The sequence below is a fragment of the Aethalodelphis obliquidens genome, unplaced genomic scaffold (assembly GCF_003676395.1).
Source record: "Aethalodelphis obliquidens isolate GAN/ISIS:26980383/991018 unplaced genomic scaffold, ASM367639v1 scaffold25, whole genome shotgun sequence".
Lineage (NCBI taxonomy): Eukaryota > Metazoa > Chordata > Mammalia > Artiodactyla > Delphinidae > Aethalodelphis > Aethalodelphis obliquidens.
The window spans coordinates 32,242,473-32,262,625 of record NW_020837969.1 but is presented as its reverse complement, the minus strand read 5'-3'; the positions used below and the strand labels follow the sequence as shown (position 1 = coordinate 32,262,625).

The window sequence follows — 20,153 nt, the reverse complement described above, 5'->3', positions numbered from 1 at the left end:
GGGTTCCAGGATGACCAGACCCCACTTCACTGTGCAGCTCGCATTGGCCACACAAACATGGTGAAGCTCCTGCTAGAAAACGACGCCAACCCCAACCTGGCCACCACTGCCGGGCACACCCCCCTGCACATCGCGGCCCGAGAGGGCCACGTGGAAACGGCCCTGGCCCTTCTGGAAAAGGGGGCGTCCCAGGCGTGCATGACCAAGGTACAGCATTCCTCCTCCCGTTCTCCAGAGCGGCAGGCTGGTCCCAGCTGGTCCTGGGGCAGGGGAGGGCGTTCCCATCTGGTCCTCCGTATTGCCTTGACTGTGCTGAGGGCTGCTGGAAGGAATGGACCCACAGGACTGGCCGCCACCTGTGAGCTGGGTGTGTCCCGTCCTTCCCCAGGAAGGTGAACTGTCGTTTCTCATCCAGCCACCAGCCTTCGTCTGTTTATCATGGAATGGCTCAGGATCTGCTCTGGCCAGACCAGACAGGCTCTGGGATGCGAGAAGGCTGGCGGCCCAGGCCCTGCCCGCAACTAGCTGGCTGTCAAATAACAGCACCAGTGGTTTTGACTCCGTCACGAGAGGGGCAGGTGGCAGCCCCCGGGGCTCTGGGAGTCTCAGCGGGATCACACCTTCTGCGCCCTTTATTCTACTGGTGTCTCCATGCCAGTCGGGGTGGGACACCTCCTTTGCCGCGGGCCCTTTCTCCAGAGAGGATGGCGGGCCTCCCCACGGTTCCGACGGCCTGTGTTTCTCCTCAGAAAGGATTTACCCCTCTCCACGTGGCAGCCAAGTACGGGAAGGTGCGCGTGGCACAGCTGCTACTGGAGCATGACGCGCACCCAGACGCCGCCGGGAAGGTGAGCTTGACCTTCCCTCCTGCCAGGGTGGACCCGGGGCAGAGGGGCAGCTGCACCTGGGTGGTCATCTCTGCCTGAGCCGACTGTGTCCCCCTTGCGCATGGGCAGCCGTCCAGGAAGAATGGCCTCTGGGGAGACAGATCTTTCTGACAGAGGCCTTGCCCTTCTACAAAGACCTGGTGGCCCCTCTGAGCGAGGATGCTGCACTGCCCCATCAGCCCCTAGGACCCCCAGGAATGGAGGTGACCCCCAGGACTGAGGCGGTGACCCCAGGACTGAGGCGGTGACCCCCCAGAATGAGGAGGTGGCCCCAGGACTGAGGAGGTGACCCCAGGACTGAGGCGGTGGCCCCAGGACTGAGGAGGTGACCCCCCAGGACTGAGGCAGTGACCCCAGGAATGAGGCGGTGACCCCAGGACTGAGGCGGTGACCCCAGGAATGAGGCGGTGACCCCAGGACTGAGGAGGTGACCCCCCAGGACTGAGGCAGTGACCCCAGGAATGAGGCGGTGACCCCAGGACTGAGGCGGTGACCCCAGGAATGAGGTGGTGACCCCAGGACTGAGGAGGTGACCCCAGGAATGAGACGGTGACCCCAGGACTGAGGCGGTGACCCCAGGACTGAGGACGTGGCCCCCCAGGACTGAGGAGGTGACCCCCCAGGAATGAGGCAGTGACCCCAGGACTGAGGCGGTGACCCCAGGAATGCGGAGGTGACCCAGGTCCAGCTGGTGTGTTCTTTAGTGACTTCAGCTCCAGACTGGCTCTGAAATGGTGTCAAGCAGATTTCCTGTGTAACAGAAGTGATACGGATCCCCACGTGGTGCTGCCTGGAGCCACAGGCATGGCCAGTGGGATGTCCCCTGAGCGAAGGCTGTCCCCTGTCCATCTCCCCGCAGAATGGCCTGACGCCCCTGCATGTCGCCGTGCACCACAACCACCTGGACATTGTCAAACTGCTGCTTCCCCGGGGCAGCTCCCCACACAGCCTGGCCTGGGTAAGCCTCCTGCCCCACCCCGCCCCCACCCGGGACAGCAGGCGGCCGCCACCCCTCAGGGAGGGCTGTGCAGAAGCAGCCCGATTGCCTGCAGTGCGATGGCTGCTGACTGGGAGCCGGAGCGGGCCGGGAAGTGGGGAGCGCTTCTCAGCCACAGGTCACCTCGCAGATGTGGAGCTCGTTTTACACAACTAATGTGTACCCCAAACTGGTGTCAGAGGTCAGCATGTACAGCGTGCTCGTGGATTCCGGGACCAGAGCCACAGCTGGAGAATATTCAGGGCTGGGGGTGAACTCACCAGAAACTTGGAGCGAGGAACCTGTCTTGAATGCGGAGTCTCCCCCCACATCTGTTTCTCTCTGGAGTTCCGGCTCTGAGATGGTGCCGTTTCTGTACACACGTTACACGTTGAGGTGTGGCCGGCATGCACCCTCACACCAGCCCCTGAGATGCTCAGAGCCATGGGTGGTGCATCGCCCCTGAGGGACCCGGAGTGTAGAGAGTGGATGGGGCTTATGTAAGAGTGGACTGAGAAGGCGCTGTACGAGGTACAGGGATAAAGCTGGGCACGAGGATCATTTTGGGGGGACAGGCTGTCTCCTGTGGGGTGAGAAGGTGTGCAGGGTCTGTGAGGGGAGGGGGGCCGAGGGGGCTGGTGGCCACGCAGATGAGGGGCGAGGAGAGGGGGCAGGGCTCGGGTGCAAAGGACATCGCGGTCCCTGAGCGCGCCACAGTGCTCAGCCCTGTGGCAGGAGGGAGCCATGGGTGGGTCAGTGTGATTCCAGCCGACGCCTGCTGACTTCCACGGGGACGCAGGGCAAGGCAGGGCGGGGCTTCAGTTCCCCTCTCAGGACGGCTGCTCATCTGAATTCTACAGCCTCCTGTTCCTGCAGACACAGCATCTCCCAGACACCCCTTCTCCTTGGGCTCCGGTCCCGCGCTGTTGTAGCAGAGCCCACATCACTGTGTAGACAGCGTGCAGCCCTGCTGGGACATGACTTACTCCTGCTTCTAAAAATAAAACACTGGACTCGCACCGCTCCTTATATAAAAGACATCAGAACCAGGCTCATGGTATTTAAAGGGAGCTTTATCCAAGCACAAACCCTGCACAGATGGGTTTTGTTTCCATGGCAAAAAATAGTTTCCAAAGCAGTCTGGCAATTTTGTAGAATCTCACATGCAAGTCTCTCTGCACCCAAACCAAACCCACCCCTTTCTAATTTTGATGCTAATGTTGTTTTACTGTTTGGGCAGAGCTCTCTCCAGTGTGCGCATTCCTTTGGACGAGCGCATTTCCTTGGGGAAGAGGAGCCTTTTACTGGCTCACACCGTTCCTGAATCTTCCCCCCACCACCACCCCGACGCTCCTGCCTCCCTGCCCCTCGTCCTTGTCACCTACAGAAGGTCATTCATTCCCTGTAGTCCCAGCTTGGAGAAAGCTCACAGGGGTTGGTCCCTGATCTGAGACTGACGGTTGTTCTTGTATCTTGGTTTTAACTGCGGGTCACCTGGCAGCCTGACCTGGACGGGATGCCGTTCTTCCAGTGCGGACATCCTCCATTGCCCAAGTGGCCTGGACTCCTGATAATGCTAACGTGAATAAGTACTCAAGTTCCTGTCCTTTGTTCAGTAAAAGAGGCCCTAATAATCCTTGCTTCCATGCAGGGAATGGAAGGCAGGCTGCAGTCGGCACCCTAGGTGAGCAGCGGCCTCACCCCATTTCATCCTGACTTGGGAGCTTGTTACGAATGCAGAATCTGGGGCCCCCCCGTCAGAATCTGCACTTTACCAAGATCCCAAGTGATTTCACACACATTCAAGTTTGAGAAGCACAGCTCCAGCTAAAAGACCTGGGCTCTGGAGTCGGAAGATTCTCTGACACTCAGAGAGAAGGATCTCCATTTGGGGATGACTCCAAATCCCAGGCCTGATCCACTGAACCACACCGCTTTTCTTTGCTCCCTTTTGATACAGTACAAAACTCATTTTGTTTAATTAATTTTATTACAGTCAAAATGCCGATCTTGTCAGGGGAACACAACCTACAAAGAATTTAATGTTTTCTCATAACATAATCAAATTTAAAAGGAGGAACAGTAGGATGAATCATCTTACATAATTACTCAGAGAGAATGATTTTTATTATTCAATTTATTCTTTGGGTAGATGACAACTTTCCTTTCCCCAAAATCTACTTTGCAGACAGATGGGTCTCACCGTGTCCCCCAGTGCTTTAAACTGGGATTTTACTGTATTGGTCGGCCCCCTTTTTTCTGTTTCTTTTCCCTGATCAGTGGATCCTGGCAGAATCAGAAATGTTGGTTTCCACAGTAAGGCAGTGGCTGGCAAAGGAGATTCAGTTCTGTGGGATGGCCAGAAGGATGCTGGCCGTGGCAGGAGACCATATGCCTTATGCCATCTGCTCTGGGACTGGGTGGGCATATGCTTGGAAGCTCCTGGGTCCGGCACAGGGGTCCTCAGGCCTGGCATCCCCCTTAGCCCTGAATGCTTTGTGGCCGACAACATCAGCCTTACCCATATGCTTGTTGGAAATGCAGAGTCCAGGGCCTCCCTATACCGTCTGAGTCAGAATCTGCATTTTACGGAGATTCCAAGTGGAATCTTGCTCCAGTTGAAAGAACCTGGAATCTGGAGTCACAAGACCAGACTTGGGTTCTCTGTTGTTTCACTTACTATGCGACACTAGAAAAGGCGTTTAACCTCTCCGAGAACTGGCTTCTTTATCCAGAAAGCAGGGTAGTAATAAAAATGCCTGTCTTACTTGCTGTATGTGGGTTGCAGTGAAGCTCAAAAAGGATGATGTAGGTGGAAGTGGTTTCCAACAGTGATAATCAAAGTAGGCTGCCTGCAGTGGGGTATGGAGTTTGCTCCCAGGCACTGCTTCCTTCATTGAGAAAGTCTTCCTCCCAAGACAAAGGGGAAAGGAAAGCCAGCTGAATAGAGAGTGCACAGTGACGTAGCTGATTTACTGTGGGACCGATCTCCTCATCTCATAACGGACTTAACAGATTTGTGAACCAGGGCACTGCAAAACCATACAAAGGTTTTATTAATTTTATATCTCAATTTTGGAAAGCACCTTCACATATATTATCATATTTGATCCATTCAACAACTTTAAGAACAAGGTAGATGTTACTGTCCTCTTACAATGGCTTAAAAAATACGAAAGGAAGTCTAGTTGACCATCTTGCCCCTAGTCACATGGCCGGTTAAAGTGGACCAAGGACTGACTCCACAGCCCCAGGTCCCTTGCTGGGGACATGTACTTTTAACGCCACCTGCCTGAAGCCACCAGGCCCAGGGGGAGCTTTTGGCCCAACATCACGAAGAGAGAAGGGCTCTGTTCCTTTTCCTCTATGAACTGGCTTTGGGGGGCATGTTTCTCACTGTAGGAAAGAGGGCATGGAAGCCTTTCATCTACTTGTGTGCCTAGCTTGCTGGGTGTTCTATAGGCCTGCTGCCTGGTTGAATCCTAGCATCTGTTTGGGACAGAGCACCTTGTGCACAGAAGATAGATGGAGAGAACGGGTAGGGCATTTGCTGGCTCTGGGAACCAGAGAAGAACCACAGAACCACAGAAGATAGATGGAGAGAACGGGTAGGGCATTTGCTGGCTCTGGGAGCCTCTCCAAACCAAATGGACTCGGTTGGTTGGTTTGTTTACTGAAATGGCCCTCCCAGGTGACACCAGCCCGGAACCAGGCCTCCTGGCCCCTCCTCAGAGGATCTAAAACATAAGGCATGTGCTAAGCTTGTCAACTCAGCACTCCTGTAACCAGGCTCCGGTGGCCCCTTCTATTTCAGAACGGCTACACCCCTCTGCACATCGCTGCCAAGCAGAACCAGATGGAGGTGGCCCGCAACCTGCTGCAGTACGGGGGCTCGGCGAACGCAGAGTCCGTGCAAGGCGTGACACCCCTCCACCTGGCGGCCCAGGAGGGTCACGCGGACATGGTGGCTCTCCTGCTCTCCAAACAGGCCAACGGCAACCTGGGCAACAAGGTAAACACGCGTCTGCAAATATCCCTACAGACTCAATCACATTGGGGGGTCAGCTGACGACACACTGCATCTCAGGATCAAGCACCTGCTGTGTGCCCCGGTTCTGAATCAGGTGATGCGCACGTACACGTGCACGCGCGCGCGTGTGTGTGTGTGTGCGTGTTCTTCGTTGCAGTGTGTGGGCTTCTCTCTAGTTGTGGCGCATGGGCTCAGTAGTTGCAGCTCGCGGGCTTTAGTTGCCCCGTGACATGTGGGATCTTAGATCCCCGACCAGGGATCAAACCCGCGTCCCCTGCACTGGAAGGTGGATTCCTAACCACTGGACCACCAGGGAAGTCCCCCTGTGTAGGTTTTATCTCAGTTTTGTAAATGAATAAACAAGTTCAGAAAGGTTGCTTATTCCAAGATTGCAGGACCCCAAGCCTACCTGATGCCAAAGCTTTGGCTGGTCCTTTCTAAAGAGGTTGACTCAAGAATCTACAAAAAGATCACTACTGAAATCCATTGCATGCTTTCCCAAGTATAGGCCAGTGTCTACATTCAGGAATGTACTAAGTAAGCTGGGACTAAATATTCTTTTTCTGTGAGGAAGATATTGTTTTCAGTGCCAACCTGTCCCTTCAATGGAGTCTCAGTCCAGGGACTGTTGACGTGTGAGCAGGAAACCCTCTATGTGGTGTACCTGGCACGTGGGAGGATGGGCGTGGGAGCCGTTTCCCAGGGGACACCCTCATGGTTTTCATCAGCTTCTCAAAAGAACGCATGACCCAAGAAAGACTGAGTCACTTCTTTTGTTAAACACCAATTTTATTGAAATATAATTCACGTACCATAAAATTCGCTCTTTTGAACTGTACTATTCGGTGGGTTTTTTGGTATATTTGCAGAATTGGACAAACACCACCACTGTCTAACTGTAGAACTTTTCCATCACCCCCAAAGGAAGCCTCAGACCCATTAGCAGCCACGTCCCATTTCCCTCAAACCCCCGTCCCCTGGCAACTAATCTCCTCTCTGTCACTATGAATTTGCCTGTTCTGGACATTTCGTACAAGTGGAATCATACGATATGAAGAGTCGCTTCTTTAGACGACAGATGAACATAATACAGTTTCAGAAAGGCAAGCGTTTTGAGGGTAACTTAAGATTTCTTAAAAGCGTGTGGATCCATTGGCTCTATCGGGATGGCTTTGGACAGGTGACCCCAGGAGGGAACTGTTAGGGCAGGACCATTGTGTTGGACAGGACTCTTGGTTTCTTGCTGGTACCATTTAAATGAGCCAGGAGGAGAGGGGGGTGTCCTGCCCTGAGACATCCCCACTCATCCACATCCACACTCACCAGTCAGGTTACCGCGTTATCCCAAGGATCAGGCAGGGCACCCGGACGCTTGTGACCGACCCAGGACCTGTTCTTATGTGGGCAGCCCCACCTGCCTGTGCAGGCTTCAGCTAGGCAGGCGCACCACTGGGCCTCCCATCAGCCTGGGGGAAGCGCAGACGGCAGGGGAGGGCGAGTGGAGTCTCTGGAGAGGGGGCAGGCCCTGCCCACTGGCTCCGATGACAGAGGAGCTGCAGCCCTGTTTGCCCCACAGTTAGGAAGGCGTGTTGAGCGGGCTCCGGGGGAGGGAAGCCTTTCCTGGCATTTTTGCGTGAATGCGCACGTGTCAGTCAAGGTCGCTGGAGCGTCACCATCCTCGTGAGAAAGCTGTGATGAAAACTCCAGGAATCTGGGGGTTTCGGTCCCAGCAGGATCCTCCACCCTGTTTACTGGCTGGGATGTGCTGATCACAGGCTGCATTTAAATGTCCCGTCGTGGTTTACAATGCATTTTCGTCTGTTTTCTCAAGTGAGCCTTCCTTTGCCCTTGAGATTCGTCAGTTATAATCCCGATTTTCTCGATAAGCAAACCAAGGCTTTGAAGCTCATCTCGAGTCATGGAAATAGGAAATGTTACCACTGGAAAGGACCATAAAGTTCATCTAGTTCAGAATTCAGCAAACTACGGCCTGGGGTCCAAATCCAGCTCACCACTTGTTTGTACAAATAAAGTTTTATTGGAAGCCAGTCATGCCCATTCATTTACGTGTTGGCATAGCTGCTTTCTCACTATAACTGGCGGAGCTGGGTAGTTGCAAGAGAGACACAAGCCTAAAGTATTGACCATCTGGCCCTTAACAGAAACTGTTGCTGACCTCTGATTCAGTCTAACCACCTCATATTTTAGTTAAGGATGGGGGGGGGGGCGGGGCTAGAAGAGCTTGTCTAAGGTCAAACAACTGGTTGGAGCGTGCAAAGCCAAGTTCGACTCCCAAACCTCAGTGCTCTTTCAGTGTCGCCTGGAATTCTTTCCTGGCTCCAAGCTGATGAACTGCTTTTCCCTTCCAGAGTGGACTCACTCCCCTTCATCTGGTCGCACAAGAAGGTCACGTTCCAGTGGCAGACGTGCTGATCAAACATGGTGTCACGGTGGACGCCGCCACCCGGGTAAGGCCAGCAGCCGGCACTCTGTCCACAGGGACTCCCCTTTCCCCCTGCACCCACAGGCCTACCCACTCTGGCCTCCATCACTGGTCCATCTGAGGATATTGGATACCCCGAGGACCCAGTGGCCCATTCCTGTCTGCCACTTCCTAGGGGCGGCAGTGGAGTTTGAGGACCCCAGGCCAATGGGCTCGCTTTCCAGTGGGGAGTCTAAAAAGTTGGCTAGACCTTTGATCCTCTGTAGTGAAAGGACGTTTAATCATGATTCCAAGCCCTGTCTTACATGAGCAAGGTATCAACATGTCAGGATGCACTGGAAAATTCCGCCCCTTCTACTCCGGCATTTGGCTAAAAGCAGGTCAGCATTCTTTGAGCCTCTGTGTGTGCAGGGAGCTCTGGGGGTGGGGGTTGGGTGGAGGATGACCCAGTGCCCAGCACACAGTGCAATGAGCCTCAAGGCATCTGCAGATGACATAAGAGTCAGGAAGGGACAGCCGGTGTGATATGCGGTGCAAGGGGGCTTCTCGTGAACCCACGGAGCACAGAGGGAGGAGAGGGTGTTTCCATTTGGTGGAAGGAAGAGGCTTCCTGGAAGAAGTGACATTTTGTTCTTTTTCACCAAAAGGCAACTGTATTCAAAGGAAGGGACAAAGTGACGCCCCTGTAGCCCCAGCCCCTTCCAGCGTTCCTCCGGCACATCGGGCAGCAGTGTGACATTGAAGCCTCCCTGAGAAAAATCCAGAGACATATTTTATCCCCAGCTGCCTATAGCTTCAAAAGGAACCTGCTTTAAACCAAAGAATGTTCTGGATCTTTGAGGCTTCTTTTGTGGGCCTGTTTTTGTCTTTTGGGGTCCTGTCCTGAGAGATCTTATGTTGTGGGTTAGAACTTGGGGGTCCCAAAGCCATCCCATCACTCCAGATCCAGCCTGCAGGGTCTGGGTCCAGATCACCTCTGGGACCAGGCTCCCCAGGGACACTGAGGAGCCCAGAGAGCCTTGGCTTGTTGGCGTTTGGAGGGAGCATTAAAATATTCAGCAGAATGGCTTTCTTGACAATTACCTCCTCTGCAGACAAAACTCAAATGAACAAATGCCCAAAGCCACCGATTTCTAGCCATGGCCAGTTCCTATAAATTCCATTATGGTACAACTCTGTAACCTAGACAGCCTTCTGGGGAGTTTTTCAGTGGGATTTCAGCTTTCTAGTGGAAATAAGTGTGCAAGGCAGGTCTTGTCTGGGTCGGCAGTGATCTCTGCACTGCTGTCTGTGCTCATCTGAGTCTGCTGCTCTCCCAGGGTCTGCTGGCGGTTCCCTCCTTCTGGGGTTGACCCCTTTTGGCTTCTGTAACACGGGCCTCTCCTGGCTTTCCTCCCTCCTCTTTGCTGCTCCCTCCCCATCCTCTTTTCTGACCTCCCTGTAAGTACTGCCTCAGTCCATGGGCCCCACTTTTTCTCTGCACATTTATCCTGGGGGATGTCTCTCACCTCCAAGACTTTCAACTCCCCTCAGGTGCCTCCTTGCCTTGCCCTCTTCCCCGGGCTCAGTGTCGGTTTCCAGTCACCTACTTAACCTCTCCACTTGGGTCTCTCCTAGTCATCTCACACTGCACTTGACTGACACCGAGCCCTGTCCCTCCCAGGCCCGTGGTGCCCCACTGCTGACCTTGCAAAGGGCCTCCTCGTCCATCCTCTCTTTCAGTCACCACTGTCGTGAGACTTTCATTCCCATCCAGCTCAGAACGGCTCGTGGTGTCCCCTGAAGCCTTGCTGGTCACCCTGTCTCCTCTCTTGCTTTCCAGATGGGTTACACTCCACTCCACGTGGCGAGCCATTATGGGAATATCAGGCTGGTGAAGTTCCTGCTACAGCACCAGGCGGACGTCAATGCCAAGACTAAGGTACTGGGTTGCCTGAGAGCAGTGCCAAGTTCAGATGCAGCCAGGGTCACTCCGGGCGCACTTGGGGCCCCACCACAACTTTCAGCTTTGACGCTGGAGGAGGAAATGGGGAAAACGCCTTTCTACGTTACACACAGAAGACGCACACGCTCTGTGGCAGGTGGGCAGTGCTTTCTCTCGTAGCTAGCTCACCCTGCCAAATGTCTGCCTGCTTTACAGCTCGGATACAGTCCCCTGCACCAGGCAGCTCAACAAGGCCATACAGACATTGTGACACTGCTTCTCAAAAATGGTGCTTCCCCAAACGAGGTCAGCTCGGTAAGTACCCGCCCGGTTCCTGATTTCAGAGACCTGCTCTCACGGGCGGCCCCATGCGCTATCCCTTCACCAGGGAAACTCGGGTCATCCTCCTGTGTGTCTGGGGCCTGGACGGGCTCCCCAGGGCGTGGGCTGTTGGGATTAGTTCCTCCTTCTGGAAGACAGAAGGTTATCCTGGTAGCACTGTTGCCCCTCCCCCCTTTTTATGTTTTTTAAAATATTGTCAAAACCCTTTCTGAAATCTGTGGGAGTGAACAAAGCCAAATGCCTTGAGTGGTGTGTGAGGTTTGGGGGCCTCGGTGTCTTCAGCCACGTCCGTGGTCACGGTTCAGGGTGAACTTCCTGCCCTGGATAACGCGACTGTCAGCTTTACTAGGTTGTCGCCGCGGCCGCTTCCAGCTCAGCAAGCGTGCAGGCCTTTGTGGGTGCGGTTGCTGAAACCGTGTAACTGTGGATGGGGCTGAATCGGAGCGGGGCACCCCCTGGGACCAGAGAACTTAGAAGAAAAGAAAGCCTCAGTATCCGTTTAGTGTCGCTTAGCTCTGCCTTTTAAAACCAGAGTAGAAATAGGCCCCTCCCCTGTTTCTGGTGACTCGTGATTTCTGATTGGCCTGAGAAGAGTTCACTGAAGTATGTGGATTACTCTAACTATTTGAATGCTCAGTAACTGACACCCAAAGAACCGGCCTTGGGAGCCATGGGCAGTACTGCCCGGTGCCCTCCTATTCCTACAACTGCATCTGGTGCCCCCCTGACCCTGACCTTCCCTCTGGCTCTCCTCTTGACCACCCTTGACTTTGGTGGTAAGATCTCCCCTGCTCCCATTCAAGGCTGGCGCACTGTGGCCTCTTCTCGCCCTGCAGCGTCGTTGTGGGCGTCGGCGACACACATCTGGGCCCACGCGTGTGCAGGGGTCTTGCTCTGGGTATGAACGACTGGGGCGTGAGCTCGGTCTGACCTCGCCCTCCCTCCGCTGTTCTCCCCAGAATGGAACCACACCTCTGGCCATAGCCAAGCGCTTGGGCTACATTTCTGTAACAGACGTGCTCAAGGTTGTCACCGATGAAACCAGTGTCGCGGTACGTCTGCTCCTCCCCTGCACCCCTACCCCGGACACACACAGCCTGGCCGCAGGGCGCCCCTTGGGGTACCCCGGGAAAGGGAGCCTAGGTGTCCTAGGATTCCCGCGGGAAGCTCAGAGCCAAAAGAACTGGGGACGGGGCGCGGGGGGCGGGGCTCCTCCTTCATCAGGCGGGTCTTTACTGCCACCTAGCGGCCGGAGGAGTAGGGGCCGCCACCAGACCGGAGCGGGTAGCCCTGGATGGGACTGGGGGCAGGTACCAGGCGCCGGGAAGCTGGGGTTCCGTTCATCACTCTGCGGTTCCTGCCAGACCCCAGAGACCCTCTTAGCTGTCATTTTCTTCATTTGGGACAAACATCCTTTGCCGTCTCCTTCCTGTCTCCACACTCATAACCAGGTAACTGCTGAATGGGTGAAAGGGCCCACTGCTGTGTTTGGGTTGAAGTCTTTGCTTTTTCTCCTTTCAGTTGGTCAGCGACAAGCACCGGATGAGCTTCCCCGAGACGGTGGATGAGATCCTGGACGTCTCTGAAGATGAAGGTACAGGCTGGGATCAACACCGCGTCCGGGTCAAGTCAGGCTGAAAGGGGTGCTCGGGGCTCTGAACACTCCGGTGGGGGGGGGGCCCTGCTGTCGCCCCGGGGCACCTCACAGCATGCCCACCTCTGCCGACCTAGTAAGAGCTGGACAGAACCACGCTCTAAAGATGCTGTCCGTTATCCAAAAGACCCCTTTAATGTGATTTTAGAAGAAGGAAATCTACATCGCAGGGATTAAAATATAAAATCCCACAAAGTTTCACAAATACATGTGTGTCTGCCTATATCATACAAGGACTGTGATTCAACTCAGTCAACTCTCAGAGCTGTAAGGAGCTGTCATAAAATTCCACTTGGTGTGTTCCTTGTGCTTTGAACAAAGCTTGTTTCATTTAAAATCTGGAAGAATTGCTTTTCATAAGCTGCTCTTCTAACCACCCGCTGGGTCGACAGTCAGTCATTATGAAATGACTATAGTTTCAACTTCTGTGGCCACGGGTACTTATGGCATTTTTCCTGCCCCAGGCAAGCCTGTCTTCCCACTGAACTTGGAAAAGAAAGATCGTGATAAAAAAGGGTGGGGCTGGATCAGATTTCTCTCTGGCCCCTTGCATATCAGTAACCCAGGGGTCATGTAGTTTTGTCAGCTAGGCGATGAAAGCTCTCCTGTATCCCCTTTGATGATATGCCTCTTAATTTAACTGACTTCAATCCTATCCATCCTTAAACTTGGCTCTTCTTTGCTTTCCAGGAACTGCTCATATAACTATAATGGGTATGAAACACTTTCTGTTCCCTGTGGTCCATTCTCACAAGTGCATTTCACTCTAAGCAATCCAAGATCTCACTAATCCATCCCTGGTTTTCATAACAATCAGAGCTTGACTAAAACAGGAAATTTCCATCCGTAAGATCCGTGCCCTGGCGGGCGGCTCCAACCTGTCCATGTCTGTGTCTGTGCCCATGCCACTGTGTCTGTGATCATAACTGCATGAGCTGCTGTGATTCCATCCTGTCGGCTCCAGATCACAACGCCAGGACACACACTGCTGAGGGGCAGTAAAGGACCCTGCAAGGTCCAGGGCTCCAACTCCAGTTCAAGGAGGCGAGAGAAACAAAGAGGCAGTCTGGTTTGCAGACAGACTTTGAACCTCCTGGTGATGCGCTTAGGAAATAATGAGGGTTCAGCCGCCATGGTTATTAAAGTTCCTAGAGCCTCTCAAAATGGATGGGTTTGGTTCCACAGTTGTTTATTCTTCTGTTGCGTGTGGTGTGGAAAAGAACAGAAGCACCTCTTTCTTTGGTGTCAGTGCACACGCCACAAGGGCTGTTTTGAAGTGGAACTTGTCAGGCAGAAAAAGTTCTTTTTTTTGATGGGACTGTTTTCTTCTCCAAAGCCTGGTGCAGACTAAGATATCAGGGGCTGGCTGCCCCGCTCCAGGTACCAGGGCTGGAGGAACAGGGTCAGGGCTGGTTGAAGACGTTGCTATGGTCCTCCTGGAGCATCTGAGACCTTCCCCCACTCCTCGGGGTGAGCGTTGAGAAGAGCAGCAGATTCCCTCTTTTCTTTTGAAAAAGAAAGAGGGAATCTCCGTCCTGTCACTCACTTAAACTTGTGCGGTTTCAGGGGAAGAACTTGTTGGCTTCAAGGCTGAGAAGCAGGATACCAGGGATATAGATGAAGAGAAAGAGCTGCTGGATTTTGTGCCGAAGCTGGACCAAGTGTAAGTAATGCTCACGCCGAGGCAGGTCAAGGTCCACCCCGGGGACTGAGTAGGAAGATTCCAGAGCTGGAAGGTTCCAGGAAGGCCGAGCCCGGACGGAGCGCTGGTCCAGCACCTTAGGATAAGCTAGCCCTGCACCAGGGGTGCCAGGCAGGCGCAGAGGTCTCTCCTACCGCAAGCCACCCTCTCAGGGGTCCCTGCCCCCCACTGTTCCTTCTCTCATCGCTCAGTCTCCATACCCCTCCCCCTCTCACACACTCAGCTTCTCACCAGAAAAAATCCACCAAGGGAGATTGCCATTAGAAACCATTGCCAAAAAAGGGCGGAGGGGAGTGTCATTATGGGATTATATGAAATCATGTGTGTGAAACTTTTGAAAATTGCAAAGCACTACAGAATTTTTAAAAGCTTTCATTCAATTAAAAGAATTTAAATAATAAAAAAAAGAAAGGAACTTTTGCCAAGCTGGCCTCAGAGGCTGGCCACGTCCCTCCATTGGCCTGTCCATTAGGGAAGACCCACGGAGGGTTTGTGTCTGCCTGTGTTTCTCATTCCTCCCTGAGATGCTGTGAGCTATTGCGACGTGGGTGCATCGCCACACCCGGGGACTTTGTGAATGAATCTAAAAGTGACAACTTTCTAGAAACACTGAGCCCTCGGTATTTTCTGAAAAGACAGGCGTGTGCCAGCTTGGTCCCAGGGCTTATACAAAATAGGGCAATGGACCAAGGAGAAGGAAAACTATGATTAGTATTTACTGAACTTCGTTTAGAAAGAAACTTGAGACTCGGACCCTGACCACGGAGAACCTACAGATATATTGGTAGAATCAAAACACACACCCAGTGGACAGATCGTGACGCAGAATAAGATGTAATGGCCAGAGCGAGGGTTCCCTCACCAAGGGGTCGAAGGCTGCAGAACAGGGGTGGTGCATGCAGGAAGACTTCCTGGAGGAGGCAGGTCCTTCACTCAGCCAGGACAGTCAGGCTCTGGGGACAGGCATGGGGGCAGAGGGAGGAGGCTGGTCAGTGTGTGAAGGCCAGGATGTACCACATGTGCCAGTGGGATTCAGGTGGTGGCGAGCGGTCGGATCGGATAGGTGATCCTGGGGGTACAGAAGTGTTTCACTAAGGCCTTCCGTGGAAGAGGGGGGCTACTCATAAGGATCATCCCTTGATATCCCAACGTTCTCGGCACACAGGGTGGAATCCCCAGCCATCCCTCGGATTCCTTGCGTCACACCTGAGACAGTGGTGATCAGATCTGAAGAGCCAGAGCAGGTAAGAAGCATCCTTTCTCTTACTTCCCCTTGGCAGGGAGCAGGTCCCCTGGACAGTGATTGTTTTGAGACGACCTGCAGGACAATAGGAACTCATAGCTGAGAGCTGGCAGCGTTTACCAAGCCCTGCAGGTCCCAGATTCCACGTGTTCTTGGTAGCACTTGTGCTGTCAGTGCTCTTATCCTAGCTGTTGATGATCTGGGTCTCCGAGAGCCGAAGGGCGTGTGGGACACCCTCACGCTGGTCTCAGTGGGGCTGAGAACTGACTCCAGAAGTTTTGGCTCCAAAGCCCATGTTCTCGGGGCCACAGCCCCTGAGCACACGCCTTATGCACCTGTTGGGGCCAAGGGTCCCGGCGCCAGAGAGGGAGCCTGAGGCTGCATTTGCACTCTGTGAAGCTGCGGGCGGCTCTGGAACTCTGAGCTTTTTTTCTTTCACGTCCATAAAAAAAGGGGACAGTTTCTGCCTCACCTTCCTCAAGGGATTACCGGGAGCTTAAAATACCAATACAGATGGAAAGAGGACGTCAAGGAGAGCTGTTCCCGGCGTGGGCTGTTACTCATTACAATACCCTATTTTGTGGCTTCCCTGGATGCCACCTGAATTTGTCTCCAAGATCGGTGGGATGGTTTAAAACAATGTAATTCCTCTTGGTTTAATTTTAGGCCATTTGGCACTTTGTCACCTGGGCAAAGGGGTTTTCTAGGGTAAAAAGAAAGCAGTGTGGTATTTGAAGGTTGGGACTGGCCACCCTGAGGCCCGATCACCGAGCCGGGCTTGTCCGTTTTCCAGCTGAGGCTGGTCTCTTCCCCTGCCACTGAAGGCACGCGCATCCCCTCGACCCGAAAGTGGAGCCAGAGGGAGGCGGCTGTGACACCGTCCAATCCGCCGTTCCACCCTCGGGCACATCATAGTGGTGTGACGTTGGTGTCACGCCCCGGGTGACATTTAGGAGACCCGGTCAAACGTGGCCCTGGGGCTGCAGTGGCACGTTCCCCGGGGGCCGCCGAAGACGACAGTGAGAAGGTCCGAGCGGACCCGGGTCTTGCTGTTCCCTGGCCAACCGTGCCCTGAGTCCTTGCCTAAGTCATGAACCCGAGGCATGAACCTGGGTCTCCTGGTGTCCCGCTGTGCCCCGTCTGGGGTGGGAGGATGTGGGAGGAGACGGTCCAGCTGGGGAGGGGCTCAGAGTGCAGGGAGGGTGACTACCGCAGGGCCCAGCTGTGTGGTGGGAGCCCTTCCAGATCAGCGCCTCCTACGCTGGGCCCCTTGGTTCACAGCTGAGCCTCCCCGACCTTGGCCGAGACCATCAGCCGTGGCCCGGGGGTGACAGGACAGCTGGCCTTTGTCCCCTCTGCAGGCGTCTAAGGAGTATGATGAAGACTCGCTGATCCCCAGCAGCCCGGCCACAGAGACCTCAGACAACATCAGCCCGGTGGCCAGCCCTGTACACACAGGGTGAGTGGCCTGGGAGGGGCTGGCAGCTCTGGCCCTGCTCGCCCACCCAGGAGAAGCCAACACGGACCCGCTGTGCCCTAGGTTCCTGGTGAGCTTCATGGTGGACGCCCGTGGGGGCTCCATGCGGGGCAGCAGGCACAATGGCCTGAGGGTGGTGGTCCCGCCCCGGACGTGCGCAGCACCCACTCGCATCACCTGCCGCCTGGTGAAGCCCCAGAAGCTGCCCACGCCGCCCCCGCTGGCCGAGGAGGAGGGCCTGGCCAGCAGGGTCATCGCCCTGGGCCCCACGGGAGTCCAGTTCCTGAGGTGAGAGGTCACTCCCATGCCCCCGACCTGTCCCTGCTGCGCTGCGACCACGCAGCCCCAGCCCAGCCCGGGCAGAGGGGAGACGAGCCTGCAGCCCGCACCCATGTTCTCTGTGTCCTGACCGGTCAGAGCCAGGGGTCCATGTGTTCCTTCCACGGCCTGTTCTAGGTACACGTAGGAGTCTGTTCCCCAGGGGGAGCTTAACGCCCTCAGCGCCTGTGTGACACTAGAGGGGGGATGAAGATGGCCACTTTTGGGGCCCCCAGGGTTTGATTATTTAAGCTCTGAAACGGTCTTCCTAGAAGGCGGCCCTGCAGCATGGCCCCCAAGGACAGGACTGATGGTTTCAGAGGCTCCCTCCTCACCTTTCCCGCAGCAGAAGGGCTTCTCCTTGGAGCTCTGCATCCCTCAGGCGCCACGGGCTCTGTGTTGGAACGGGTCTTGCCCAGGAGGCCCTGCCCTCCCATCTCCATCCACGGCCTGTCCCCGCTGCCAAGCTTTCATCCACCGATTGTAAAGCAGCTGTGAAACGCTTTCACGTTGACTTCCCCTTCACATGTAGTCCTCAAAGCCGTCCTCCCAAGGAAATGTCCTTTCACACACTGACACGGGAGGAAGCTGAGGCTCAGAGGGGTTGGGTCGCCCGTCTAGGACGTCAGGCGGGCCCTCAGCCTCAGGTCCAGGGGCAGCTTTATTCTGCTGAGCCTCGGCCGTGTGGCCATGGCAGGAGAGCCCCCTGTGAACTGAGGTTGGGGCCTGGTGGGTAGCTAGAGGGTCCGGGGGTGGGGGTTCTCTGGGACCTGAGGCGGGTCTGTCCGACTGTGAGGACCAGGCTGCAGACGGGACAGCCTCTTTCCAGGCAGGACCCGGCTACTCTTCCCTACTGAGCCCATGGCTGCCGCCCACACGGCACGCACACCTGCGTCCGGGCCCCTCTCCACTGTCCCCTGTCCCCCCAGCCCTGTCATCGTGGAGGTCCCCCACTTCGCCTCCCAAGGCCGTGGGGACCGCGAGCTCGTGGTGCTGCGGAGTGAAAACGGCTCCGTGTGGAAGGAACACAAGAACCGCTACGGAGAAAGCTACCTGGATCAGATCCTCAACGGGATGGACGAAGGTGCGCGAGCCCCAGGGATCCGGAGCACGGCCCTCCTCCTGGAGGACGGGGTTTGGGGTTGCACTTTGGGGTGGGCTGTCGGGGTCTCCCGGAGTGTGGGACCCCCTGAGAGGCTAGACGTGGCCCAGCTCCGGTGCCCGGGCCCCTGCAGCCTGGTGTCCTGTGCAGGACCCCCTGGGCCAGGACCTTTCTCCTTCCAGGTGGCCCAGCCTCCTGCCCCTGCCGGGGCCTGGGGAGGGGGCGCCAGAGTGGGGATCAGGGGCCCTGGGAAGCCACCATGGTGATGGGCGGGCACGGGCCTGTGGTTGCAGAGCTGGGGAGCCTGGAGGAGCTGGAGAAGAAGAGGGTCTGCCGCATCGTTACCACCGACTTCCCCTTGTACTTCGTGATTATGTCAAGGCTCTACCAGGACTACGACACCATCGGCCCCGAGGGGGGCTCCCTGAAAAGCACGCTTGTCCCCCTGGTGCAGGCCACCTTCCCAGAAAATGCTGTCACCAAGAAAGTGAAGCTGGCCCTGCAGGTGACACAGCCTCTCCTTACCTGCTGGGGCCCCATCACCTGGACCGGGTTCAGGGATGGAAGGCGTCAGGGCGCTCAGAGATGACCCTCCTCCCCAGGACATCTCCACCCGTTGGTCTAGGGCCTGAAAAGTCCCATTAGAGCCCTGACCTTGAAGCTCAGAAGAAAGTTGGGTGGGTGAGATAGGGCAGACGCCCTGGTAACTTGCAGAAAACCCCAGATAACGTGTTAAACCACAGGCTTAGTGTGAGGGGAAGCCACTTGGCTTCCTGGAGAGGTGCCTGAAGCAGAGCAAGGCCCCCGGGAGTGGGGAGCAGCAAGGAGATGGGGACGGGGGCTCAGAGAGGAGAGCCGGGCTGGCCGTCAGCAGGAGCGGGACCCGCCCCCCGCCCCCCGCCCCGGGAGCCTTCGCACCTGCCTGGACAGCCGCTCTCTTCCTCCGTCCATGAGCCCCTCTGCTGCTCCGGGGCTGAGTGTGCCCCCTCGGCACTTCACAGGCCCAGCCCGTACCCGATGAGCTGGTCACCAAACTCCTGGGCAACCAGGCCACGTTCAGCCCCATTGTCACCGTGGAGCCGAGGCGCCGCAAGTTCCACCGCCCCATCGGGCTTCGCGTCCCACTGCCGCCCTCCTGGACGGATAACCCTCGGGACAGCGGGGAGGGAGACACCACCAGCCTGCGGCTGCTCTGCAGCGTCATTGGTGAGCGGTGCCCCCGCCCCGCCCCGCCTTCTGGGCAGCAGCTCCTTCCACGACACCTGGGGAGACGGGAGGACACAGAGCTAGGGAGTGATGGGCTCCTCAGAGGGACGAGCAGCTGCGTCCGCGTAGAGCTGCCTTGTCCCCGAAGAGCCCTCTGACCCCGGAGGAGGGCTGCTGCGAGGGGAGGGGCGGAGGGGTAGGTGTGCTCTCGGGGCCACGGCCGGGTGTGCACGTCCCGCGTTGGCTTCTGGAGACGGTCCCCCAAGCCCTTTCTACTGCTGTCACAGGAGGGACAGACCAGGCCCAGTGGGAAGACATCACGGGGACCACCAAGCTCATGTACGCCAACGAGTGCGCCACCTTCACCACCAACGTCTCTGCCAGGTGACACCCCGCCTGCCCGGCGCCATGGGTCCCCGGGCCCCACGTGAGGGGGCAGCGCTGTCCCCATGGGTGGCCATGCTTAGGCCGTCACCTGCCCACCCCACCACCGGGGCTGTCAGAGAGGCCACCGCCTGGCTTACAGGCCATTGGATGGGGGAGACGCTCCCCCTCAGGCACTTAGGGACAGGCTCACGGCTGCCCTCTTTTCAGGTTCTGGCTGTCGGACTGCCCTCGGACGGCTGAAGCTGTGAACTTCGCCACCCTGCTGTACAAGGAGCTCACCGCGGTGCCCTACATGGCCAAGTTTGTCATTTTCGCCAAGATGAACGACCCCCGAGAAGGGCGACTGCGCTGCTACTGCATGACGACGGATGACAGGGTGGACAAGACGCTGGAGCAGCACGAGAACTTCGTGGAGGTGGCCCGGAGCAGGGACATAGAGGTAGGGCCTGGCCCCCCTGGGCT

General features: G+C 56.1%; 1 protein-coding gene across 1 annotated transcript in view; it reads left to right on the top strand.

Annotated features, from left to right (window-relative positions):
• ANK1 (ankyrin 1) overlaps window positions 1-20,153 on the top strand; it is a 126,054-nt gene that overhangs the window by 69,610 nt on the left and 36,291 nt on the right. The window contains exons 14-31 of the mRNA XM_027122906.1: window positions 10-207; window positions 750-848; window positions 1,747-1,845; window positions 5,678-5,875; window positions 8,263-8,361; window positions 10,159-10,257; window positions 10,477-10,575; window positions 11,562-11,654; window positions 12,124-12,196; window positions 13,823-13,919; window positions 15,124-15,202; window positions 16,563-16,660; window positions 16,742-16,966; window positions 17,926-18,080; window positions 18,392-18,603; window positions 19,100-19,304; window positions 19,592-19,688; window positions 19,899-20,130. Of these exons, the coding sequence (XP_026978707.1) occupies window positions 10-207; window positions 750-848; window positions 1,747-1,845; window positions 5,678-5,875; window positions 8,263-8,361; window positions 10,159-10,257; window positions 10,477-10,575; window positions 11,562-11,654; window positions 12,124-12,196; window positions 13,823-13,919; window positions 15,124-15,202; window positions 16,563-16,660; window positions 16,742-16,966; window positions 17,926-18,080; window positions 18,392-18,603; window positions 19,100-19,304; window positions 19,592-19,688; window positions 19,899-20,130 (2,457 nt within the window). The remainder of the gene's footprint in view (window positions 1-9; window positions 208-749; window positions 849-1,746; window positions 1,846-5,677; window positions 5,876-8,262; window positions 8,362-10,158; window positions 10,258-10,476; window positions 10,576-11,561; window positions 11,655-12,123; window positions 12,197-13,822; window positions 13,920-15,123; window positions 15,203-16,562; window positions 16,661-16,741; window positions 16,967-17,925; window positions 18,081-18,391; window positions 18,604-19,099; window positions 19,305-19,591; window positions 19,689-19,898; window positions 20,131-20,153) is intronic.